The sequence below is a fragment of the Ursus maritimus genome, unplaced genomic scaffold, assembly GCF_017311325.1.
Source record: "Ursus maritimus isolate PB19 unplaced genomic scaffold, ASM1731132v1 scaffold_1, whole genome shotgun sequence".
In the NCBI taxonomy this organism is placed as follows: Eukaryota; Metazoa; Chordata; class Mammalia; order Carnivora; family Ursidae; genus Ursus; species Ursus maritimus.
In genome coordinates, this window is record NW_024423343.1 from 78,491,149 (window position 1) to 78,512,721 (window position 21,573).

The following is a 21,573-nucleotide window of genomic DNA, read 5'->3' on the forward strand; positions in this document are numbered from 1 at the left end:
TAAGAATGGGACTAGAAGTCCTTTTTTCCTTTTTCTTCTTCTTTTTTTTAATTTTCAGAAATGTCCGTTTTCCTTGTCAGTGCAGTACAGAGCTAAGGCATGATATGGTTGTTTCCAAGAGCTTGATAGGCAGGAGGGGACTGGAGAAGCAAGTTTTCCTGGCAGCGAGACCCTGGCCCTCACAGACCCAAGGCTGTATCGAAGAGATTGATGGGAGTAGAGCTGTTGGTGATGAGGGTTGATTTAGGGCCCAGGATCTGAAGAAACTTATCTGCATCTCTGGCCCAACCACAGAAAGGTCCCTGATGCTGCTGGAGCCCACAGCCCCTCATCTGCCGGAAATTCTTCACCTCCACCTCACCCAGACCCAAAGTCGAAAGAAAATCTGGCAGCTAATCCAATCCATTTCATTTACTCTACCTCAACTTTCTATTCTAGACTTCTGGAAATCTTTGTTTTAAAGAAAGCCTGGTGACATAGGAAAAAGAGGAAGGTCACTACTAAACCCAGAGAAAGTCCGTTCTAGGCTCACCATCACTGGGTGTTCTCATCTTGTTTTGCAGACTAAACAAAGTATTGTCTGGACTCTGAAAATGTCAGACATGTCAAGACATGACAGAACTGAAGAAATATGGGTTCTTCTGTTTTCCTGCTGTCTGGGCCTCTTACATTCTGGAAAGGAGGGCATCTTTTCCCCTCATCCCAGGGTACGACCAGAGGCACTGTGTGGGAACTGAATAGGGTTTTAGGAAGAAAAACAAGATCACTGACAAAGGTCTCCCTGATCTGATCATCTTCTTAGATAAAAGAGTTCTATCAATTGAGTACTCATAACCAGTACTCTATACCCACAATGTAGATCTAAGAACTATACGTATCACTCATGCAATTTCTGAGCTGACAACCTGCAAGATAATGCGGGCTCATCTCATCATTGCACAAATCAGGAAAATGAAGCCCGAGAAATATAGTGAATTGCCCAAAGTCACACAACTCCTACCCTCTAGTTCTCATTGCCCTAATGATTAAATCATAATCGTAAAGGGGGGAAAAAACTCAGAATGATTAAGAATATGATGCTTTATGAGTGAGAATTATCAATGAAAATAACTAGTTATCAATGAAATTAACTAAGGCATCCAGTGTCTGGAATCCAAAAATATCTTGAAAACATCCAGCTAAGTATTTAAAAATAATCTCAATCATACTTCAGGTTCCCAAAGGTAAAGACTCTTTTTTTAATGCCGAAGCACCCAGACGCTCCTTGATTTCATTAGCATTTCTCATCAGCTCTATTTTAGAACGTGGCATAAAAATATCTTCCTTTATCGTTATCAGCAGCAGGCACCAACTTCTCATAAACCAACCCCACCTTCACATTGCATGGGCCACTTAATCACCTAAATCTCAGCTCGACACCACTGCATGCTTCTAAAAATTAAATCCCTAAACATAAAGCCACCAAAATGGAGCTGAATAGGGTTGATCTTATAGTATCTGAGAATTCTGTGCTAAAATTAGCTTCATTCGCCAAGATTCATGAAATATTCAGTTACAATAGAGAGTCTATGAAAGAATGATTAGCTTTACAAGAGGTCGTATACTCTAAGCCTAGATCTGTGATACCATCTAAGAAGGGATTTCTATGTTTCCCAGAAATGTCTATAAACAGAAGAAATTCGGGGAGCCTTTTCTAGTATTTAACAATCCTAGCTCAAGACCTGAGTGTTCTCACAAAGGAGACTGATGTAGAACTCAGCCTTTTAAAAGGCTAACCTCAAAGAATTTGATTTTAGGGGCTCAGGAAGTGGAAGCTGAGCAACGTAATGCCATTCATTGGCTTGCCAAAATCCGCCACATGTATCAATGGCTACTCTGTACAAGGGGCTGTGTTATTTTTACAAAGCTACAGGAATCAAAACAGTGTGGTTTTAGTGTAACGATTAATTCAATAAAATAGACTAGAGACCAGAAACCGTCCCATACGCTGTTGGGGGTGATGGATATGTTCATTATCTTACTGTGGTAACAGCTTTATGAGAGTATGATATGTCAAAACTTTTCAGACTATACCCTTATAAAGCTATTTTTTAAAAATATCTCTATCTTAGATCTCTATCTCTCCATACTGCGGATAACTGATAATTGTTCTTGCTGATAACATTCTGTACGCTCTCTTGTCCCTCTATTCCTAGCTCACGGACAATTTCATACCACCCCCAGTCTCCCCACCTCCCTCACTTCCTTGCTATCAGTGGCACCAGTGTGTACAATTCTAGGGAATTAATCATGGTTGGTTGAAAGCCAATGATAGCAACACTATTTCTCTTTGCTTTCCCATTTTCTCTTGCAATTTGGAGTGACCATGTGACCCAATTCTGGCTAATGAGCTATAAGGGAACATTTACTAGGGACTTATGGGATATAGTTCCTTCCTGATGAGAGTTGGCTGCCTCTTCAGCCCATCCTGTCTTGGATGTGGTTGTGTGAAGATACGATGGTTGGAGCTATAGCAGCTACCTTGCTATCATGAGACAAAAGTCTACAGATATATGAGAAGGTAACAAGCTAACGAATGCAGAAAGGAAACAAAGAAAAGGCCCAAAACAAAGAAAAGGCCTGAATTCTTGACATTATTGAGACACTGGATCAAAATTTGCTTCTGACACTTGAATAAGGTTAGACTGACCTGGACAATCTTCTTACAATGCAGATTCTAATTTCAGCAGGTCTGCAGTGGCCCGAGAGTCTAGAGTTCCAACACACGCCCAGGTGATACAGATCACAACCTGAATAGCAAATTCTACACAAAATTCTCATATTGTGAATAATTAAATGTGGATTTATTTTTTAAGCCACGGTTAGAATCCTATTACTTTCAGCTGAAAGCTTTCCTCATTCATACTGATTGGCTGGGGAATTTTCAGTCCATTGGGTTCTCACAGAAAAGGAGAAACGCAATTCTGAAACTAGAAGTGTCGCTTAACCTATCCAATTCCAAACTCCTATGACATTGGCATATGAGTTTGAGAAATAACCCGATTTGCATAAGGCCTACCAAAATTTGAAGACACTTCCTATATGTGAAAGGTAATTTTTTCTCCTCCGCCGTACCCAGCCAGTCATTCACTTAGTCATTCAATCAGCCCTTGGCATGTTCATTCCAATACTACCAAGCATATGGCAGGGGCAGAGCACTACACCAAGCACTGGATACTTAGGAGAATAAAACACAGAGCCTGCTTGCTTGGGATCACACCATTCTAGGAGCAGGTAGAGAGGACAGAAGAGGGGCTGGCTTACAGTCTTCACATCATTGGTGCCGATAATTCCACCTATCTCCCCCAGATCCTTCAACAGCAAATTCAGGATCTCAGTAGCCCTCTTTTTCTGGTGGTTGCTCAACTCTTGCAGCTGGCTCAGCTCCCTCTGTGTGGTTGTCAGTGTCGTCTGAAAAACACATTTTAACAGCAAATTAAAAGAGCTGCCCGTCAATTCATACTCCCTGTATTGGAAAGAATAACATAACGTAGGATGGAGTGCTTTTATCATTTCATGCCACCTCAACTAGTCTTACTAAGTCAAACTGTAGTACGGCACCGCCTCCTCTGATAAAAAGGAGAATTTGACTTGGCCTGAAATGTTATGTCTACATATCACATGACAATGTTCAGGTCAGTGAAATGTTACTAAAAATAGAGTCAAAAAGGAGCCCTCGGCTTGATAAGGGGTGATTGCATCCTCCCACCTGCAAGATGTGCGGTTGTAGTCCTCATTCTCCAGGGTCCAACACACCCGCACGCATCCCCACCTCCACGTCCAGACACACTTCCTCCCTGGACCATTTCCAAAAATTCCCATCTGAATTCGTAATAATAGACAGGTCAGGAAGGCCCAGAGAGAGTTCATGAGTTTAGAAAACAACTTCTAAAAAGTTTTCTGATCTTCCCAGTGAAGCCAAATTGAACACTCTTCAAAACGAGCCGAGTCTTCATCTTAACATAGGGCAGTAGCTCCATTTTACTGCCAAACGTCAACAGCCCAGGTCTTCTCCATCCCTCACGTATGTAGATATTTAGAACTAACTAACTTAACCAACTCTCAACATCAACAGAACAGCCATATTTTGGTGTCTTGGTACTAACTCGGCCAACAAAGAAAATAATTTCACTAACTCACAGAGCTATGGAGCTTAATGCAAAGACACTTGCGCAAGCCGACCACACGCCGCTATTATGCTAGAGCACTTTTTCATGATCTGACGAAAAATAGTACTCTAACCCAGTCTAGTAATGCTTGGGCTTGGCAGAAATAAGAACTGTATTATGGAAACTGCTGCATTGTCTCGAGATGCAAATAATATGAAGGACTCATGAAAGAATCCTGCAGAAAACAGAAAGCAGAGAAAATCTCAGTCTCCTCCTTTCCTAGGTGACTTCTGGTTTGTTTTCCTGCCTCTTTCTAGCTTTGTTTTGGCATTGCCACTGCTTACTTCGTTCTGTTTTTAAAGTGCACAGAAGCAGCAGTTCCCATCCTGGGAAGCCATTTGAAAAGCCTTCCTTCGTGCCGTTGAATAGACAGAGTTAGGAGCATTTTCCGTCAGCTCTACGGTCAGCAGATTAGCGCTTTCCTGCACCATCTGCTACTCCTTGCCCGGGAGGACTGGATGTTTTCCACACAGCAGGCTGGGCACAATCCCATGATACCAGACCATTGGGCCAAGGTGCCAAGGACAGCGGGTTACAGCCACTCGGCTTCCCACCACCCATTTTCCAAGTAGGAAAGGACAAAATGGAAACATCCCACCGCCAGCCACCTCACCAAATGCTCGCTGGCCCTGCCGCCACTAGCTCACTGTGCACGACGTTTAGCATCTTTCACCAGGAGAATGTGAAAATTAGGAAACGTGCAGACTGAAGCCCAGCTTAAAACAGACCAACAAACCGAACAGGACCCTCGTCCTAGGCTAGGACAAGAAGTTGTGGGGAAGGAATGGGTTTATTCAGGAGGGTGTAAACAAGAAGTGGAATCCATACCTTCCATCAGTCACCCACGCTCACGTGTCACTATAATATCTGCGACGTATTTATTGGTATTGTAGGACAGGCCTTCACTAGTGTTTTATATCAACGGTCTCTCATTCTCATGTACTGAAAGGAGCATGTTATTAGCACCACTTTTTACAGATAAGGGAATGAATACTACAAAGTTTAAATGTCTCAATTAAGGCCTAATAGTTGTAAACTAGGCCTTTTTGTGGCTCCAGAGTCTGCACTCTCTTGCCTATTCACAAGGCATCCCTGCCAACGTTATAAAACCCCTGGATATAAAACAATACGCAGTTTTGGAATGCGTAGACAAAAGTCACCTGCATGACGTATTTCAATTATTGGAAGATTTCAGAGAATGCCTCTCACACTGAAAAACCATTCTGCCAACTGCCTTCCTCTACAGTGTCTGTCAACAGACATCAGCATAAGGACAGGGGCAGCAACCGAAAGTCCCGTCCCCTAGATGCAAAGGCTCCAACCGTTTTCTGGGCCAGCTCATCTGTCAGCTGCTCATTGGCCCTGGTCTTGTCCTCCACTTCCTGTGACTTCTGGTCATAATTGACAGCCAGCTCTTCCAGGGCCTGAAGAACTTCCTTCACTTCATCTTTGGCTGCCTCATTCTCAATCTGGAGACGTGTTAGCTCTTCCTGGATCTTCTCATAGTCTCTTCTTGTGGAAGCCAAAAGCTGGGGAAATGAGATGGCATGGAACTGGTAAACGTAATGCTCCAGTGTTTCTGTGCTGTGCTCTATCCAAAATAGAGTAACTCTAAAAACAGATATAGGGGGGTGCCTGGGTGGCTCCGTTAGTTAAGCGGTGACTCTTAATTTTGGCTCAGGTAATGATCTCAGGGTCCTGAGACTGAGCCCTGTGTCGGGCTCCATTGTCTCTCTCTCCCCTCGCTCATGCACTCACTCTCAAAAACAAGCAGATATAGGATACTCAGGATGACTAGAATGCCTACCCTGTACCTAGATAATAAAAAAATAGCATGAGGCTCCAAAAATCTGTTTCTTTCAGTTTTTTAAATTTAATTAATTCATTTATTTATCTATTATTTTTTAGTTTAAAGCTGCATAGGCTGAACTCAAAGAACTGATTACACATCAAAAACTCCCATACTCTGTGGCTGCTGGCTCTTCCAAATGTTGACCAAAGAATGAAGGGAGTCATCTCTGAGGACGACGGTCATGCTTGCATGGCTCGTTAACATTATCCTTATTCCACATTGTAAACAGGTCGATTTCAGAGTCAACCAAAACAGCATAAAAGGACAACTGTCAGTTTTTCTTAATATTCATCATGAATGTATGGAAGGATATATCCCAAAAGTTAACATTAGTTAAAAGTGAAGGTATTGCCAAGGTATAGATGATCTCCCTGCCAAGGGAAGTGTTTGGACAGGGAGCATAATCATTGCCCTGGAGCAATGAAGGAAAACAGAGGAAAAGAAAGGAATGGCTATAGAGAGAACTAGGTCTATGGGAAGGCTGGGACTGAGGACGAGAACCAAAGCCACTTGCTAGAATTATATCATGTGATCCAATCCATAGCAAAAGAGAAAAAATACTTTGATGGTCCTCAGCAAGAGAACCACTAATCATCTATGTTTGACAGATTGGCTATCCACCCTTTGCTTAGGTTCCTATTTGTAAAATACTTGGCAAAACACGATACAATAAAGACATTCACTAGAAAAATGAATGCTTTCCAGGGTAAGACTGAAAACAATTTGCCTCCTTTTTACTGTATCAAACACATACTAGTTAAGCACTTGGCCCCCTTTCTCTTTGTCTTCTCCTCCCCTCCATCTCTATTTTTGTTTTTTTGGTTTTTCACTTCCTACAAGATGGCACAAGAACATAGTGTATATAAAGACCTGAGCCGGCTGATTTTCAAAGCTGGAAAAAAATAACAACAAAAACAGCAAGCATCAGGAGTGCTGGGCACTGGGTATGAGGAATTAGAATCACCCTTGCCCAGCCACCAAACTCCTTTATCTCTGCTCTTCAAAGACTAAGTGTAGCAACCAGCTACTCACTCTCAAAAACCTCAGAGCTCTACGAAGTCAGACATTTATTTTCTAAAGTCAGCTTTTAACAGGCACTGAAAGGAAATCTACCAAGAAATGTCCACATGATTCAATGATTTTTGAAAAAATTCTTTGCAAATTAAATTTCTGGAACAAACATCAACAACAAAGAGTAATAAGAGAACTTCATAAAAAAAATTTATTGCGTTCTTTACCTCGTCCTGATCCAACATCTGTTGCTTTAGCTTTTCAGCCAGCTGGCTCTGCTGGTTAATCTCATCATCCTGAAACGAAACATCATGTTTAATGTTTTTGGGTTAGTGATGTCATTTTTTTTTTTTTAAAGATTTTATTTATTTATGTGACAGAGAGACAGCCAGCGAGAGAGGGAACACAAGCAGGGGGAGTGGGAGAGGAAGAAGCAGGCTCACAGCGGAAGAGCCTGATGTGGGACTCGATCCCGGATCGCCAGGATCACGCCCTGAGCCGAAGGCAGACGCTTTAACGACTGCGCCACCCAGGCGCCCCTAGTGATGTCATTTTTGATATCCTGGTTTCCCGATGACAGTCGGATACCAGGGTACCAGCTGTAAGCTTGCTAATAAGATGAAGGGAATGGTGTGGTGCTTCCCCATAGATGAGAGACTGGCTCTGGGATCTTGATTTGGTTAAAATACCTCTGTGCCCACCCTCCTCAGCAGGTAAAACGTCTGCGTATTTGGGGATATATAATATCCTACACATTCAACTCACTTCCTGCTCATCCAGAAATCAGAGAGCTAGCGTTTGGGAATCTAAAGGGACTTTGGAGCTATCCCTCCCAACTCAACGACGCTAACAAAAAATAAGGCAGTGGATTTCTAACCATCTGACTATAATATATTCGTGTTCCAAATCTCGTCAGACACATCAGTGACCAGGAATGCTGCCACGTGATCTGTAGGAGGGACCAATATTTCCACTTCAAATCTCCTACTTAGAGAGATTGGAAAACATTCACTAGAGAGTTAATCTTCGGCATGAGCAGATCTTCCTCTTGGTTAGACGTTAATTTTCTTACCAGTCTAAAAAGAACAGGACAAAACAAAACAAAAAAACTCAAGGAAGTGGGGGATGCAGAAACGTCAGCGCTTACTTTCTGGCCTGTCATCCACAGGCCATTTGCTTCCCTCACTCTCATTTCCTGCCACTAGGTGCTGCTGCCACAAAACCCAGAGCTGCCCGCCTCACGCTGCCCGTGCGAACGCGGCTGCCTCTCCCCAGGCGCCGTCCACCCAGTGTGGGCAAAGCAGCGGGCGGACAACATTTAACGACGGGAGGCTCAGCGTTCCCTACAAAGATTTTCCTGAATTCAGATGCAAATGTGAAGCCTAGTCTGCCAAGAACAACTTGGCTTCCCGTGTACCCCTCCCTTAAAAATAGGAGAAAATCCGATTTGGTAACACTTCCAGGCTCTAAACCCCAGGCAGAGTCAGATGCAGTATTTTGGGTCCTTCTTTGCGCCGGTGCCGCCCAGGTGTTCTCAGGGCAGCCCAGAAAAATCCTGCACCGCACCTTCTGGCTTTTCCAGAGGTGAGGTTACAGGGGTGAACGCAAGGGCCTGGGTCGCAGAACCCCAGGTGTCCACGGGATAGTCTCTAGCCTATTAGGTCGTGTCTATGCATACATTTAATTTAAATCGGACTGACTCGGTGTCACAGCTAATGTTTTCTATGGAGCAAGAACATGCTAAAATCAGGATTACAGGATCTGTATCTCATTTTCCTTTGTATAGAATATCTTTTAGCCTTATTTTTCTGTTCGGGGAGCCCTGTTTCTACCGAACTTTTTACACCCATGTTTCTTTAATGGTTCAACAAAATGCTCATGACTTTCCTCCCCAAATCCGATTTCTGGCAGGAGAATTAGGGAAATTACACCAGAGTGAAACTGCCAAAAAATGGTACTTGCACAACTAGGAGACTATTCTGTAGGGCATATTTCCTCTTCTACTTTATAAACTTAGAATGTCAGTTACCGGGAACAATTTTGTGTTTATGTTCCTTGGCACATAAATATTAAACAACTTAACATAAAAGAGTCAAGGAGTTTAACATCAGGGAGCTGCCATCCCTTCCCCTGGGATGCATAAGCAACGGTACGAGTGATATAAATCAGGAGAGAAGCGGAATGGTGAAGCCAGCCCTTTGTTCTTACACTGTGTTCACTTCAAAGCATGAAGAGGCAGGCTTCCTCCCTGACAGGTGAAAAGCCAGGTGCAAGGAGTTTTGAAACTAAGGGCTACCAGCCCATCTGGGAAGGATGTGAGGAACAAGGATTACACTGTAAGAACATGACCCACCGGTACCAGAGACACTTCCAAGACGACACTTACCATTTGTTAAAGCAACTTCTCCAAGGAATTAGCATAGTCTATCATAGTCTTTAAAATGTTTTCAAAAGTTCCAGAAGAAAATGTGCTGTGCAGTCTACATACATTCAAGTGCATTTCTTAGAACACGCTACTCTGATGCTGACTCCTAAGACCTAGTCCATACACAGCAGATTCCAAAGCACTGTTTCAGAGAATACTCTTGTTCTTGAATTTTCTTATACGTGAAATGGTGAGCTGTCAATGAATTGGTCACTGGCCACCTTTAATTATAAAAAAATGTTTTTGTTGCAATGGTAATTAGTGAAAGAGGGTTCATCAGCATATTTCTACGTACCCTTAATTCCTCTCACACATTTCCAACAGAACACTACTCTTGGAGGAGATGAGAAAAGACACAGTGCCAACACCAACTTGCTCTTCTTAGAACTCTGCTTGCAACCCACCTCTGCACCCCCCCCAACCCTCCCAGTACCACATAGGATGGTGTTCTCCCTTAAGTAAAGAGAACCCAGAAGAGAAAGAAACTACTATTTATTGAGCAACTGCTACACACTAGAAACTTTTAATCCCCACTGCAACTTTTTGAGGGCACAGATATGAGCCCCATGCTGCAGATGAGAAAAACATCTTCGGCAGCGTAGGCCATTCATCAGTCCAAGTCTCAGCATTATTGAGACACAGGTCTGACTCTAAGTACCTATCCTTAGTCCCCTGGAGGGACAGCACAGAAGGGCAGAGGGGCAGCTGGGAGGAGACTGTGTAGTCTTCTCCCACCACATTCTAATTACATTCATTAGTGTTGACAAGTTCCTCATTTAAAGGTCTAAGACCAAAATGGAATGACCACAGCACTGGGAGCCAGAAGATACACAGCCTCGTTCCAGCTCTGCCACCTACAGGTGATATAAACTCGGGCAAGTCATGTAATCCCCCTGGGCTAGCTTCTCATCTGGACCTAGATGCTTTCAGCTCCACCACTCAGTAATCTATAAAGATGCCATGTCCCAACTCATGTTTTCTCAAAGGTATCAAACTACCTATCTCATCAGAAGCATGAAATACCTTCTAGAACCTTCTAGAGGAGGACAAATAAGAATGACAGCTGGTAAGACATAATCAGGCAGTCCATGGGTAGTCACTAAGGTCAGACCACCAGCTTTGGTGCCCTCTGTGGCTGAGGCTTGTGGGCTCAGTACTGTCTCAGATCTCAGCAACACCCTGTGATAGACCACAAATGCTAACCTCGAAATACGTGCTTTAGAGGGTCTTCAAAGCATATGCCATAGGAAAATGAAATAACAGGAAGTATCCTAGGCTTGTCATCAGAAGGCAGAGACTCTAGGGTCAGCTCTGCCAGCTACCAACTGAATACCCCCAAGGCCCGGCATTTTCCGCACTCGTGACTCAGTCCTCATTGTTACATGGCAGAAGCTGCATTCAAGTGTCTAAAGTCTCTCTTGGAACAATGAAAGCTCCTTATGCTACCAAAGCAAACAATCCCAATTCCAACCACAGCAGGAGTCTGTTCATAGAAAACGAAGTATAGAATCAGGTTATCATCCCTCATCGAAAATTCTGTGGGGATTACTAAAGTGAACCCATCAATTGTAAAATGAAAAAGAAAATTGCAGTATGTTTGAACAATAGCATTTCTTTGGAGAAATCAAGAAATTGCATACACTGTTAACTTATTGATCCCCTTTTTCTCTTACTTTGAGGTTTTGCATAATCATAGCTGGTTAGAAATGGAAGGATAACAATATGTCAAGTGCCTAAAGGGCAATTAACCCAGCTCTCAAGGGTGTGAGTAGCTCATTCAATAGGTTACCAGAAGGGTAGGGTGCCCCCAGTTTAACGCTGTGGCTATAATGCAAATTCCCAGAGTCACAGATAAGCAGAGCTAGCTTCACATTTTGCTTGTAAAGGTGATCCAGAGTGAGCTTCACTCAGGATAGACAGGCCTGTAAGATTAATGGCAGTGTTAACATAACAAAGCTGTTTCAGCCAAACCAGAGGTGTCCCCAAGCACTCTGAGCCGAACCACAGCAGAAAAGATTAAATCAGACTAAAAATATCAGCAACCTTGATGAAATGAACTGAAAGGATTTAGAATATTCCAAGGGCAATATGCCAAGATCACGTGAGACATCAATTTAATTTCCTATGCCTCTGGGATCCTAACCCGACCTTCACTGGGATGAACGATACACAGTGTTCTCCAAGGTCTCTTTTCCTCTGGTCTAACTTGTGCATTACATTACTATTTGAGTCCCAAAAGTTTGCCATAAAATTGGACAACCCTAACAGCATGTTCAAACTACTTCATTCAAGAGTATGCCCCTGAAAACAGATTAACCAATAAAGGAAAAGCTGTCAGACCCAACACGCCACTCCCATTGGTTCCTCACCCCAGGGCCTGAGAGCTACGTGATTAAAGAACACACTGGGCTTTAGGAGCCTCCGCCCTGTCCCTCTAGCTAGCACTGTGCTGAAGTTTTCAAGAGGTGAGGCACAGGCCCAGAGAACAATAGAAGGGACAATTGAACAAAGATCATGCACACTCATGCCACGCCCACTCTCAGGCAGCGATTAGTCCCAGTCCCATGGCCAGAAGTGAAGGCTATCTATCTATCTGGACCAACTCCAAGTCTTCCAATCAAACTTCCATGAAAGCTTCCATTCCACAAGTTCCCTGACTCTGCCCGATCAAGAGCTAGGGTAGGTATTAGGAAGACAGACATAAACATCAGTCTGCAGCCCTGCATCAGTCCCATGGGGCTTGAAGCTGCTTCTGGCCAATAGCTCTAGGACCTGCCAGCTTTAGTCTAGGTGCCAGAGCGAGGACTACAATCTCTGGCTACAGACCTTATCATCCAGCTGTCTGTAGAGACTGGAGATCTCCTCATCATACTTCTCCTTCTCCTCTGCAGAGATGCCAGACACAACAGGAGCAATATTGTCTATGATGGGGGTGTTATCACAGGGCTCCAGGGTCTTCTGGTCCTTAGCACTGATCTGTTCATCCTCAGGCACAGCTTCTCCTGCAAAGCACAAGAGGATTTGGGGATTGAAGAAATTCAGCATGTAGCTCTACAGGAAGAGTTCCCAATTCCTTTGCCACTCCCATGGAAAGACCCAGAGGACACAATACAGAGCTGTTGGAGAGAGTTGGAGCTTGTGTTCTTTCTATTTGACAAGGAAGGCTGTAGTTAATTGACCAAAACTAGTCTAAGGAAGAAGAGGACTATATAATACTCCCTGTCTCATGATCCATCACTTAAGTACACGGGTTCCACCAGCCACACAAGCTCTTAATATAGCTTGCAGTGACATCCAGAATTTTTTGCATACACTTTCCTTTTGTTGGGGAATATTCTGGGGGTTTTACTAGAATCATATTCTATCTAGTGGTTGATTCACAGGGAAACAGACCTCTGAGGCATCCTAATTACCAACTAATTAGGTTACCATTTCATTAGAAGAAACAGCCAAATCGAGGAAATTCACCACTATTGAAGAGAACACTGCAGGGCCATAATCCTTGGAACCTGAGAGTCTCCACATCTGAAGGAGACCAGGGTAGCCCTGGACCCAGGAGCTCTGACTGACATAGCACAAACACACATTCCACTACCATCCTCTCCCCCAGGAGGTCAGAATTAATTGGCTCATCTGGAGAGTTCAAATAGAATAATTTCTTATGATGTCAAGTAGACCCAGGAAAGAAAAAGCAGCCAATCCAGAATGTCGTGCACAGACCCTGCACACCACTTCTCCGTTTGCAGACTAGCACATACCGCTTCTCTGTCTGCAGAGTGGTGGTTGTCGGGGCCTCGAAGGAAGCATTACCAAACTTGACTGTTCAAATTGAGGGGAAAAAGTGAAGTTCTCAAGCTGGTCAGTGGCCAGCCCCAACAAGAAAATCACCTTGCAAAGACAGACTCCATAAAAAGGAATCTATGAATACCATGTGGCCCAACCGAGTCTCTCAAACATCTTTTTGGAAAGCAAACTAAAAACCAAATATATTTTCCATCACAATGTTTACCATCAACTTCACACTCAGTTTGTTACAATCAGTGAGTGTCTGCAATGTTCCAAGCCTCACCCAGTTCTTAGCCCAAAAAAATGCATTTTGTGGAAAGTCCCCAGGAAAACTGCCCTAAGACAAAGGCGATTTCTCAAAAACAAAACAAAACAAGACAAAACTGGATCCCCTCATCTGTGGCTTCATTAACAGTATGCATCATGCCTCCCGGAAGCCACCTGAACGTTGTACACATTTATCTCAATATAAGCAAAACACTTTGTGATGGGTTAGCTTCACTGCTGGAGATTTCATCACCTCACCTGATAATTGCAAAATGGTGGGAAGGCCTCCCTGTCACATAAAATTAACATCCAGTGATTTCGTTTTTGTATCACAGATCCATTTGAAGCAAAACCTGGAGTAAAGTATTCCTTTGCTGAATATAAGACTGAGCCAGCCCTTTTTCCTTCTGAAGCTCAACTAGACCGTACTGTACCTACACCTTTTTCTAAAATCATTGACCTGAAACAAAACCAGAATATCAGAGCAGCCTTTGAACTGAACCTGAACCAAATCAATATTTCATTCAGTTCCAATTCCTGGCTTAAAGCATCCATCAACGACCTCAGTGTGCAGAATGGATTCCATCCAATTAAAAGATCTATATTCTCTACGGCCTGCTAAAGCCACAGGCTACAAAAGCAGTACCATATTCTAGTTCCCAAGGGTTTTTGGGTTTTTTTTTTTGCTTAAATATACATATCTATCTTTTTCTAACCACAGATTACTTACACAAAAACTTAGGTAAAGCCCTCCTTCGCCCCTACCTCCCAATTCTGCTCCTTCCCCAGAGAAATGTACCACAAACATTTTGGTAAATCTTTTCTCTCTTTGCGTTAGGACAGTATCTCTAATTTTTCAACTCCACCTGCTGAACTTTGTAATCAGGGCAATCCAGTCCAGCATGAATTTAATCTTGTAGCTTAAGCATGATGCAAGTGAAATTCTTAACGGTACTAGACCAGAAACCAGGCAGAACATTGTCCTATGATTCTAAGCCAACTTGCCCCAAGTACAGAAGCGAGATGCAAACACAGCTGGAAGAGACCCAGTCCCCGTGTTCTTTGGTTCACGTGGCTAAGAGTCAGTGCCACCATGAGGATGGAGTGAGCTAAGGAGCCCAGGGATGAACCCCTATAACCCAGCGGCAAGTGATCCTAAATTTGTTGTCTTGTCCCGCTGAGGAATCACAGCGTCCCTGAGCACCAGAGTTGTCCAAGAAGAGCGCAGTTCATCTAGCCAGCCAACGCTGCTACAAGGCACCCTGAAAGTAATCAACAAACCGCATTACCATCTCCAGAGCCTTGGCAGGACGCTGAGCCACACCGCACCTTTTAACTGATCTAATTAATCACAAGCCCATCTCCTGCTTCACCTCTTGGTTTGCTTTTTTGTAAAGGAAAAAAAATAAATAATGCCTTCAACATGGCATTATTTGAAAGATTAACTTAGTATATGTTAAAAACACAAAAGGTATAATTGTTTCAGGGCCATCTCCTACCCTGTCCTCTCCCTAACGAATTGTCAACTGTTCCGGCTCTGCAGGTATTTTTACTTATTCTGAGATTGTTGTTCCTGAGGTCTTCACAACACCTTTGTGGTTGTAGCTCACTTCCAAAAACAAAACACGATGTAGCGACGCAAGTCTCTTTCAGGTTTATTTTTATTATTACTAAACCAATATTCGAAACCTATAGCAGACTTTCTGGTTTCTCTTAAACAATTCTACGAACCAAAGCATCCACATGTCCCCTACAAAGCTACATCGAAACAAGGAGCTCTTCCCAGTTTATATTCCAAAGGTCAGGCAGTCGGGATTATTTTTTACAGCAGCCGTTCGGGCCGAGAAGAACAAAGCAGCAACAAGCAGAACAAAAGCAGCAGGCATCTGTGGGAGAGCACAGCTCCTGTCCAGAGAGGAACCGAGAGCTGGTTTCCCCAAACACCACTACCCTTCAAAGGACCGAGGAAATGACTTCCAGAAGCGTCCCTGGTAACTACACTGTCCAGCTCACAAACACGTCTGGGGATTGTAAATTCCCAACACTATGCGAGACCTGACACTAGGCAATCTGTCTCCATGGCAATCTCACCACGTTAATCGAGAATATTCCCCGCACTGCAGTGGACTGAGTCTCCTGAGAAGCCCCCATGAGGTGATTACGGAACGACTGATTGTAACAAGGCAGACAGCTGCAAACAAAGCCCAGAGGGAAAAAAATGTCCTAAAATCTGGTGGTGGGGGGCCGGAAAAGGACCACCAAATGATGAGGCACATCTATTTTTATTTTTACTTTTATTCCCTTTTTTGCATTAAAAGCAAATTTCTCTTAGTTCATGCCCTGAGGCTTTATACCTGCTGTCTATAGGGAAAGAGCTTATAATACTGTAAAGCATCTGATTTTCTACAATGAAAGCTCCCCCCACTCCCACTAGAAACCTCTCCCTTCTTTAAATAAGCATTCTGGCATTTCCTATTGTCAGATGTAATTACCTTTAAGGACTAAAAAGATTTGTGTGTACACAGGAGCATTCGCTTGGAGCACACCTACAAGGTTTGCAGAGCATTTTAATTATAAAATGAAAACCTCCTGAGGGCATAAATAGCATTTCTACAAAAAGTAAAAATCCATCAATTGCAATAAACAAGAATGACAGACTAATCAAAAATACTCGTTAGGGCTATTAGTTAAAAATTCTAAAACAGGCTTTTTGGTTTTTTGTTTTTTCAAAAAAAAAGGGAGAGAGAAAACCATTAGACTGCCAGTAATTCATTAAAATTTCACACATGAAATAGCAATGAGCTAGTTATCCTTTTCATAAATTGAGTCCCTAAAGCCTCTGGAGAACATAGAAAGGTAATTGCATTCTCTCTGCAAATCCAGGGGCAGAGATTTGCTGGTCACTCACAGCTTCCGGCAGAAACCACAGCAGATCTGGCAAAGGACGTGCTTTCTTTTAATACCAATTAAACAGGCCCAGTGGCGGACCGAATGGTAGGTAATTTCTATATCAAAGAAACTAAAAGGAAATCTTTAAGTTGCCAGATGGGTAAGAGCAGCTGGCTACAAGATGTCATTATATAAATGTGAGGCTTAAAAAAAAAAAATCATTCCTTTATAGGATTATTTTGCACACAAATAGCATCTCTCACCCTAGTTCCTAAAAATATTGTAAGCAGCTTAAGACATTCTCTAATCCCTTCTAGAGTAATTTTCTAATAAACTGGTCACCCAGGATTCTGAAATCTCTTTACAGTCCTGACCTCCTGAATTGCCCCCACCGTTCTCCTAGCGGTCAGTATTTCTATTAGTGCTTGGCTGTGCTCTGGAAAGAAGAGAGCCTAACAAATCAAATCTCAAATGAAACGCTAACTTCTGAGCTTCTACTGTAGTCATGAATCCAAAGGCGGTGGGGAGGGGGCAGCATCTTCGATACCTTTAATGCTAAAATAGCAAATTGTGTGTGAGCTATCGAGGCCACTCAATCCCAGAAAGCCTGGGATCAGACTCCGGGTTGCAGATTTAGCCAGTTAGGGAAATCAAGCCTGCTGGCCTGGCAGGTTTAAATTGTGGAGAACAAATCTGTTCTAGAAATGGCTGATTTTTCCACGCCCTCCCAGTCTGTGTTGAAATAATTTCTTTGCATGACTTCAGCAGATGGGGTAAATCTACATCCATTCTGTTATTTAATATATTTAATTATTCAAGAGACACTGCAGATGTGCCCAATTGTTGGGTCACTTCCCTGCACTTCTGACACCTAGATTTTCAGGGCCCCCTTTTCTGACTTAAGCCCCTGTAAAATGGGATTGCTTTTTAAAGGACAAAAGTCAAAGTATCAGGAGAAGAGGGCATGTGTAAAAGCTGACTTCACAGCACTGCGGAACTGTGGGCCCATCCCCCTTCTGAGGGTCATGGCCCTGGGCCCTCAGCCCTCCCTCCCCCACCTCCCCATCAACAGTCTTCCGGATGGACTGGGGGAATGGGGCAGGGTGAACTGGGAGCCATTATTCACTCTGAATCCAACTATCTAAATCCATCCCCATTTATAGGATTGTTCAAGTCCTTTCCATGTATATGACGAACAAACAACAGAGCTGGAAAAAAGAAAACAACCCTGCTTCTGACAACTGCCCACTCCATCTATCTGTCCTTAAGCAAGTCGGCTGAACAAAATCCCTGCGGCTGAAGCCGCCAACAGAGCTTCCAGATTCCAAGGACTGTCAATTGATTTCAGCCCACAAGATGTCACTAGCAGATTGTACTGGACAGGTGTTTTTCAGTCACTCAACACCCATTCTCATTTCAGCACCGCAACTTTCTTGTGAGGAATCACCTCCCCCAGCGCGTGCAGGCTTGGTCAGAGCGCACAGCAGAGGGCCCTGGGCTTCCTCAGCCGAAGCACGCCACCAAGCACGGTATCTCCCTTCTCTCCTGAGCCGCTGGGTCTCGAACAGATAATGCAAGGAAGGGAGAGAAAACTCGAGAGGGGACTCACGCCAGCTGTGGCCCCTGAGGAGCCTTGCGTCTCCAGAGCAGCCCCAGCTTTGCCAGATGAGGCTGGCTGCTCGGCTGTTCTTTGGTTCTGGGAGTTATTCACAGACTTCACGTGCTTTCCTGTTTTGTTTAAGCAGGGTGGATTCCTGTCCCTTGCAACCCAAGGAGCCTGGCACTGGGGGGAATGGAGTGGCTCTCCTTATGCCTTCTTTGTAAAAACAAGGCATGACCGCCCCTTAAGCCAGCATGCATATGCCCTGAGCCTTGCCTTAATGCCAATGGCAGAAATGAATTAAGGCTGGGTGTAATTATATACATTACCAGTCACCGGCCATCTTCTGAGAATCAACGTTCTACTAGGCCCAGAGGAGAAAACTGCCAGGCTTACATTTTGAGGTAGCCCATGAAGCTACAAGGAGTTGAAAATTGGTAGCGGTGGGGGCCTGGGGCAGAACTAGCCTACGGGCATGGAATAGGGTAGTATTTCACAACTTCTGAATGACTTTGGGCAGGGAATGCTCTCTCCTGCCACACAGTCCCATCACCACCCACTATATTCACTTCTTCACTTTACATGGCCTGCCGGGACCCAATCTGCCATTGGGACGTCGTGTTCTTTTACCTTTCCAGCTCCTTGGTCTTCCTACCTCAGTCTACAGAACAGCACAAAGGGGAAAGCACAAGCACGCATACACACGCACACTTCTTCTCAGCCCCACCCCTTCTCTCTTGCTCTTCCACAGCCGGAGTAGAGCAGCCAAACTCTTAGAATCATGAGCACACCATGAAGGGTAAACCTGTCCTTCCCAGCGGAGAATGCACACAATGGACAGAGCTGCCTTGCGCTGTTCAGCCCACAGGGTGGAAACATCAACGCCCAGGATTCGCTGAGCTGAACTCAGGGGCTGGAGCCAATGTGTGTGTCCAGTTTCAAAAGAAGCCTGGAAATACCCTGCCACTTGGGTTTTAGTGGAGGGCACCACCTCTTCTCAACTTCACCTCTCAAAACCCCAGCTCTCCAGTTGACACAAACCAGCCGTGTGCTTTCGTGACTATTAGGAATTAGGCCTGGTGCACGGGACCCTGCTGAGGAGCTTCTAGTCCCTTCTTTCCCGGTGTGGCGTTTTTCAGGCTCCTCTAACTGACCTAAACACAAACCACTAGGGCTGTGTGCAGGTTGCACAGACAACCAAGGGACAAGGAACCTCGCAGTCGGTTCTAGCCTGTCAAAACCTCAAGGGCTGCTCAAGGAGGAAACGCCCAGCTTAGGCACATAACAAAAAGCCGGGGGCGGTTCTGTTGTGTGTGGACGTCGAGTTAGTCCTTGAGATAGTCCTTCACTCACGGCTGTTCCAAGGACCAGCTCCAAGATGCCTCTACCTGCCTCACTTCCAGCCTCAAATTTGTATCACTGAAGGTGGTTCTCTACATTTGAAAACTTTTGTTTTCGGAAAAATTATCTTTTTTTTTTTAAAGATTTTACTTATTTGTCAGAGAGAGAGAGAGAGCGAGCACAAGTTGGGGGGGGGCGCCCAGGGGAGAAGCAGGCTCCCCACAGAGCAAGGAGCCCGATGCGGGACTCGATCCCAGGACTCTGGGATTATGACCTGAGCTGAAGGCAGACGCTTAACCGACTGAGCCACTCAGGCATCCCCAGAAAAATTATTTTTAAAACATAAATGTTAGCTTGGGAGGACAGGAGAGTTCTCAGATCCCCTTCTCTATTACATTCACTCAGTGATTATAAGGTAATGGGAGGGGGGGTCTCTCTCAAGACTCTCTCCCTCTTTTCTTCCCTGCCCTCTCTCTGCAGAAGCCCTCACCCCTGCCTATGCCTTCATGTACTTCCTAAAGCTCCGCTCACATTTCTTTTCCTAGTTCAGCCAGTGCCCCCGAGCTCCAGACCCTTAGACCTAACTTCTTAGTTGACGTTTTCACCTGGATGTTCCACTGACATCTCAAACTCTCCTCCTTATCGCCCTTGTCTTCAGGCTGGTTCTTCTCTGGTGTTTCTTTTTTCAGTGAAGGGTTCCACCCTCCATCCAATACGGCAAGCTGGAAAACTTGGCACTCTGTCTCTGTATGGCCAGGTTCTCACCAAGCCCTGCCGATTTTACCTGCTAAATACCTCTCCGGTCCATCCCTGTCTTTCCCTTTCCATTGTCCTTCTCTCTCAGTTCAACTACTGTAACCTCATCCCTGGAAGACCATCCTTGTTCCTGACCCTCCTCCTACCCTCTCCAGTCCATTCTCCAACACAACCAACAGAGCTTCAAAAATGCAAATCTTATCATATGATCTTCAGTTGAATATCCTGGAAGGGCTTCTCGTTGCTTCCTAGATAATAACCAAAATCCTGAACAAAAACTGTTTAGCTCTGCACAGGGCAGGCCAGCCCACCCCTCCCACCCATCTCAGACCAGTACTGCCCTGCCCCAGCTCCCCATACTGGCCTTCCTGCTGCCGCCCCCTCAAGGCTGCCCCTTGGGGAATGTTGTAAACATGGCTTCCTCCACCCCAACCCCCACTTCTACCTTGCTGCTCCCAACTGCTCTCTTTCTCTCAGATCTTATTCCCTAGGTTGCTTACCAGGGGAAACCTTCACTGACTTCTCAGTCAAGGTCAGGGCCCGTTATAATAACTTTTAGTACCTTACACTTTCCCTTTTTGGTATGCAGCATAGACACGTGTATTGATTGTGGCTGGAGTCTGTCTCCCCCACCAGACTGTAGGCTCTGTTAGGGCAGAGAGACCATGACCACCAACAGCTCACCCTTTCCACCACTCCAGCAATGGATTAGTCAGATGCTTACAAAACATACATCTATGAAAGCCTATCATGTGCCAGAAACCATACATGAGTTTTCCCAAATAATTACATAAGGGTTCATGTAGGATCTCACCCTGCGGGACATGGAAAACAGTGTATTTCTGAGTAGATCTGCAAGGTGGATGAAGTGGGACAAACAATTAAAATGATGCCAAGTTAAAAGCCCAAAAGCAAGGGGAGAGTGCCAGGCAGGAGGGTGAGTTAGGCAAACAGGGCAGCGGGCCGACCCTAGAGGACAGAGTTGGTGGAGGGATGGAGAATTGCAGAGTGAGAGCTTGGCAAGGGACGGGACAGAAGAGAAAACCACGAGGCTAGTTGCCCACTGCGCAATGTTCTAAGGCCAGTCCCTCTCCCTGTACCAAAAGGCTTTACTGAATGTTCCAGTTGCCCAGCAGAGAACTGACCCAAGAGGATCCCAGAAATAGAACAAAATTTCATACGGCCGCTCCCCGCCTTGCCAACCATCCCTCTCTACTCTCCTAACTCCTGCCAAATTGCAAAGAATCATCCACCGGCCCCAGGTGCTGAATTATTCAATTATTCTAGCAGCTTTCAAAACATGTGTGCAGCTAGGAAATCTCCCCAAAAGAAAAGAGTTATGTTATTTAGGCTACTAGGTCATTTCTTGAACCTCTCTTGAAGCCTGCTTTGCTTCGCAATTGTTTTTCCATTGAATAGTAGGTCACTGGCACCCCAC

General features: G+C 44.5%; 1 protein-coding gene across 1 annotated transcript in view; it reads right to left on the minus strand.

Annotated features, from left to right (window-relative positions):
- Positions 1–21,573, minus strand: part of KIF5C (kinesin family member 5C) — a 148,912-nt gene that overhangs the window by 35,245 nt on the left and 92,094 nt on the right. The window contains exons 12-15 of the mRNA XM_040645119.1: positions 12,323–12,498; positions 7,299–7,367; positions 5,531–5,737; positions 3,304–3,450 (exon numbers count right to left, since the gene is read on the minus strand). Of these exons, the coding sequence (XP_040501053.1) occupies positions 3,304–3,450; positions 5,531–5,737; positions 7,299–7,367; positions 12,323–12,498 (599 nt within the window). The remainder of the gene's footprint in view (positions 1–3,303; positions 3,451–5,530; positions 5,738–7,298; positions 7,368–12,322; positions 12,499–21,573) is intronic.